The following is a 5,256-nucleotide window of genomic DNA, read 5'->3' as shown; positions in this document are numbered from 1 at the left end:
GCCGCCGCCGCCGCGGGCCTCCAAGCAGCAGAGGCAGCGCCTGCCTGCCGCCGAGGGGAGGAGGAGGAGGAGGAGGCGCCAGCCGTGCGCCCTGCCCGCCCGGGCGCACAAAGGGGCCGCGGCGGGAGGGGATCCTCCCCCAGCCCGAGGCTGGGAGCGAGGGGAGCGGGGCTCCTGCCTGGCCGGCCTCGGGGTCGGAGGGGAAAACGTGGCGGCGGCGGCAGGGCACCATGGGGCTTGTAGTCTCCGCGCTCGGGAAGGAGAACAATCGCCCCGTCCTCTCTGGCCGGTTCCGCTCAGGCCGTGCCTCCGCCGCCCCTACTAGCGGCGCGTCCATTATCTCCCCTCCAGCCAAGGGCGGGTCCAGAACTCCACCCCACCCTCGCCGAAAATTGGCTCCTCCGCCCCCACCGCCCCCCATTTCCAACATTTGGGACATAGCTCGCCCATCCATAAATGGGTTTTTGCCCCTCCTGTGCCCGCCAACGCCCCACATTCCCCCCCCCCTGCTGCTGCTGCTGCTGCTGCCGCCGCCACCAGTTGCTTGGTTCTGGCCCATCTTTGTGGTCCCAAGGCACTGCCACGTTCACGCTGGGCACATCGGCAGCCGCGCGCATGGAGTTCTGCCTGCACGCTCCGGGTTTGTGCATTGCAAGGCAGGGTTGCCAGGAAGGACTCCTGCCTGCCAACTTGGAGAGCCGCTGCCAGTCAGTGCAGACAATCCTGAGCTAGTTGGACCAGGGGTCTGACTCGGTACAAGGCAGCATCCTATGTCCCCAAGTTTCTAGCCTCAGGCCCAGCTATCTGGCCTGTCTGCTCGCCCCCCTCCACCACCACCGTTCCCCCAGTCGCTGCGGCTAAGACAAATCGAGGACTTAAGAAAACCAGAGGTGTCATCCATCTTGTTCTCCTTCCCCAAACAGCAGAAGTCATCACTAGGAGGGGAAAGAGTGCCACTGTGCATGTGGCAACTGCTTCCCCCCTTGCTGCAGCAGGCAGGCAGGCTGTCCATCCACACACGCACACAAGAGGAGCAGGGCCTAGCTGGTTCTGTGGTCGTAAACATGAGTGGTTCCCTTTGCTGTGCTGGGTCTGCCCTGGTTTGCATTTGGCTGGGATACAACATGTGTGAGCACCGGAAGCTATTCCCCATAGGGAACAGGGAAGAGCCCTTGCATGCAGAAGGTTCCAAGCTCCCTCCCTGGCAGCTGAGAGAGACGCCTGCCTGCCACCTTGGAGAAGCTGCTGCCAGCGTGGGTTGACAATCCTGAGCTAGCTGGACCAAGGGTCTGACTCAGTATATGGCAGCTTCCTGTGTCCCTATGTAACGTTGGAGCTCTGACCTTTCTTCTTTTAGAGCTCAGTTGCTATCCTTCTGCAGTCTGTTTCTGTGCAAGGGCATCTGGGCAGGTGGTGGCAGGAGGGGGGTCAGTTACTCCAGCCCTGTGCCTTCATGCTCATTCCAGCACCCAAGGCCTCCCCGCCCCGCTCCCCTGTCTCCTGCTGCGCATACGGAACAAAATAACTAGCAAAGCTGACATAAAACATCTCTGCACAGTGGTGTCCATTTTAAGCAGTCAATGTGCGGATGCATTCCATGTTAAATTCTCGAGAGTTGAGGCCATTCACAGGACCACGAACTGGGTGCGCTACTGATTTCCAGCATCTCAACAAAAAGATTTCCATGTTACGGAGACCCGGGTCCGATGGTGTGGCTTGCAGGCATGATGTTTGGGATATGACCGACATCATCTCTTTCCGTTCCAAAGTCCTGGTCGGCAGAAAAACTGCTGCAATCAGCGTGCTTAGTCATGGAGAGGGCTGGTCATCTCCGGAAGGAAGGGAAACGTCTTGCAGGCCTTTGACTTTCTTTCTAGGATCCGACTGCAGCAGGGAGGGGTCCTGGGGGCTTCAGGGTGGGTGGGGAGGGCACAGGGCAGAAGCGGCCGGCCTCTGAAATCGAGGTGAGCTTGCCAGAGCAGCCGGAAGGGTGAACTCATTTGATCAAAAACGATGAATATATCTTTTAAATCTGTTTAAATGGACTTTGTAGGTATGGAGGCTCTCTGGAATATTTATACCTGGGGGAGTTTAGTGGAGCTCTTCAGAAAACGCATCCTCTGCTTGGATGAAGGATTCAGCGAAGCTCAAAAGGCTGCATGCTTTGACGGCATCCTACATATTGGGTTAGTAAAAGGCTACTGTACTTACTCCATGTTCTTCTTTGTGAATAGAACACCAACCATTCTTTATTGCAGAGGGTCTTTAATGTAGACCTTGGCATTCCCCAGATGCTCCTGGACTACAAGTCCCATCATCCTCAGCCACAATGGCCTTAGAACTGCAGTCCAGCAGCAGTCGTAGTACTGAGACAGGTAGTCCAACATCTGGGATTCCCAAGTGTGTTCTACTGAACTGCATTGGGGAGGGGAGGTTGTCAGGATGAGGTCAGGTTTCTGGGAGTCGAGCTGATCTTGTGGTAGCCAGCATGACTTGTCCCCTTTGCTAAGCAGGGTCCACCCTGGTTGCATATGAATGGGGGACTAGATGTATGAGCACTGGAAGAGAGTCCCCTGAGGGGATAATGGAGCCTCTGAGTACCAGTTGCAGGGGAGTAACAGTGGGAGAGAGGGCATGCCCTCAACTCCTGCCTGTGGCTCCCAGCAGCATCTGGTGGGCCACTGTGTGAAGCAGGATGCTGGACTAGATGGGCCTGATCCAGCAGGGCTGTTCTTATGTTCTTATGAGCCGCTCTGGGAAGAGCAGAAGGTTCCAAATTCCCTCCCTGGCAGCATCTCCAAGATAGGGCTGAGAGAGATTCCCGCCTGCAATCTTGGAGAAGCAGCTGCCAGTCTGTGTAGACACTCCTGAGCTAGATGGACCAAGGGTCTGACTCTGTAGAAGGCAGCATCCTACGGCCCTTTGGCTGTTTCCAAGCGATTCGTAATCCGTTTACAAATGGTGGTGAGGCCAGTTTAGCTAGCTTTTAAATTGATAGAGACGGATGGGCCCGTGGCTTCCAGGGGCATCCCGTTGGCCAGTAACGTCACCAGCAAACGAACTGGCCTTTGGGCTGACCGGCAAGACAGCTCTTGTGTTCGCAAGAGGACAGGGTCCGCCGCATCGGGGCCGAGCTCCTTCCTGCGCCCCTCCGCCACGTCAGGCCGCAGCCCTGCGGAAACCGCAGTGCCAGCACAGCAGAGGGTGCCTCTGAGCACGCACAGAGCGCCAGGTTCGGCCCTCGCTTCTGCCCAAGCCCCCTTCTTCCCTCCAGCTCCCACGAGCTAGATGCCTCCCCGAACAGACTCCCCAGCCCCTCAAAAGCCGAGGAAAGGACCCAGGAACCCCGCAGCCCGGGAGCGTAGACCGGCCCCCGTTAATCCCCCCAGTCGCACCCACCCAAGGGCGGACCCGGCCCGGGCGCCCTCCGCCGCAGCCCACTCCACCACAAGAAGGAACCCAGGCGTCCGGCCGCCCCCCGGGGACCCTGCCGCACCGGCTCTGTGGGGCGGGGATGGGGGGCGAGCCAGGCAGCGGCGTCGGCGTGCGCGCTAGCCAGCCAGCCAGCCAGCCAGCGAGCGGGGCTTGCTCCGCCTCCGGGGGGCCGGCCTTGCGCGCCGCCTGGCTGCTTCCTGCAGGAGGAAGGGAAGGAAGGAGGGGGAAGGCAGGACGCGCCGCTCGCCTCGCCTCGCCGCCCCAGCCCCGGGAAGCGGCGGTGCGGGGAGCCTGCGGGCGAGAGGCAGCCGAGGCGCGGCGCAGCGGGGCGCACGGCCCAAGCTGGCCGCCTCGCCGCTGAGGATGGCCCGGAAGGTGCCGCGGGCGGAGGTGTGCGCCGACTGCAGCGCCCCAGGTGAGCCGGGAAGGCGGGGTCGCGTCGGGCCTGGCCCGCAGCGGCGGCAGCCAGGTAGGGCGAGAGCGGGCCGGGCGCCTCCGGAGCCAGCTGGCGGGGGGCCGCGCTGCGCGCCGGGCCTGCCTCGGGCAGGCGGCAGGGATGCCTCCAGCCGCGCCTGGCTCCGCCGGAGAGCCTCCCCTCGGGCGGGCGGGCGGGCGGGCGCCAGGCACGGAGCTCAGGGGCGTCCTGCTGCACAGCACCCCCGCCCTCCTCCCTCGGCCCCGGGCGCCCCGACTTCCCTGCGCCCACCTCCGTTTCCCTCCTCTTCCTCCAGCAGGAATAGAACCCAGGCGTCCTGGTTCTCATTCTCTCCCCCCCCCCCGCCCTTCCCACAGCCAGAAATAGAACCCAGGCGTTCTCCATTCGACGCATTCTGTTTCTCTGAGCTGGTCCTTTCTTATGGGGAGGGCAGAGACACCTCCCCCCCCCAGGCTTCCCGGCAGACCCGGGCACTCCCACCGCCCCCTTCTAACGTCCCCTGCTTCCCGGGCATCCTGGCTCCCCTCGCACAGACAGGGCGAAGGACAGAACCCAGGTGGCTTGCCTGCTCCCCCTGCTGAGGTTGGCCTCCCCCCTCACCTGGGCCTGCTCCCTCTGGGCACTCACGGGCGCCCCACCCCCATCCTAGCAGCCCTCCGCCCGTCGGGAGACTCCGACCCAGGTGCCCTGCCTCGGTCTGGCTGTCCTTGAAATTGGGGGGGGGGGTTGAACCCCGGGCAGCCTGGCTCTCGACTTCCCGCCCCACATCTCCCCAAATGGGGCTGAACTTCCACGTGGGCGATTGTAAACTCTGTGGGGCAGGGCCCCTTTCCTTCTGCTGCCCTGTCGGATGTCCTGTGTGTTTCATGTGCTTGCTCATGGTACAAAATGAGGTCTGCCTTGCAGAGTCTGGCTGGGGCTCCAGAAGGTTTCCACCCCCTCCTAATGTCGTCTTAGCTCCCAACTCGCCAAGGGTGGCATTGTGGGGCGTAGGAGGCGGTGGCACCTTTTCCAGCTGTGATTGTTGCCATCCTGCCTCTTCCCCCTCCCCACTCCTTGGCAGGTGTCCCTCTTGCTGGGGGGTGGGGAGCTTTGCCAGTTGAATAGCTGCCTGGCGTGAGGTGGAGAGCCACTTGCCAGGAGGCAAGCCAGTCCTTGTTGTTGCCTGCAGACCCCTTGGTTGGGGCCTGTCATGTGTCCGCCTGGGTTGGAAAGCACTGATCCTGGTTCAAGGGCAGAATCCGCCGCCCAGGTGAAGACCTGACGGGAAAATGTTTGTGGGAGAGATTATATTCCCCCCCTTTGGCGTGATCACCACTTTCGCCCACTGACTAACCGGCAGTGGGAAGGGTGGACCCCAGGCCTGCGCTAGAAAGCATTGCGGC

At 61.9% G+C, this 5,256-nt stretch overlaps 1 protein-coding gene across 4 annotated transcripts in view; it reads left to right on the top strand.

Annotated features, from left to right (window-relative positions):
- GIT1 (GIT ArfGAP 1) overlaps nucleotides 1-5,256 on the top strand; it is a 47,508-nt gene that overhangs the window by 9,935 nt on the left and 32,317 nt on the right. For all 4 annotated transcript variants that reach the window (XM_053275047.1, XM_053275045.1, XM_053275049.1 and 1 more), the window contains exon 5: nucleotides 2,054-2,186. In XM_053275047.1, the coding sequence (XP_053131022.1) occupies nucleotides 2,129-2,186 (58 nt within the window). In that variant the 5' untranslated portion in view covers nucleotides 2,054-2,128. The remainder of the gene's footprint in view (nucleotides 1-2,053; nucleotides 2,187-5,256) is intronic.

The sequence above is a fragment of the Hemicordylus capensis genome, chromosome 12 (assembly GCF_027244095.1).
Source record: "Hemicordylus capensis ecotype Gifberg chromosome 12, rHemCap1.1.pri, whole genome shotgun sequence".
Taxonomy (NCBI): domain Eukaryota; kingdom Metazoa; phylum Chordata; class Lepidosauria; order Squamata; family Cordylidae; genus Hemicordylus; species Hemicordylus capensis.
Note: the sequence above shows the minus strand (reverse complement) of the source record. Positions and strands in the feature narration are given on the sequence as shown.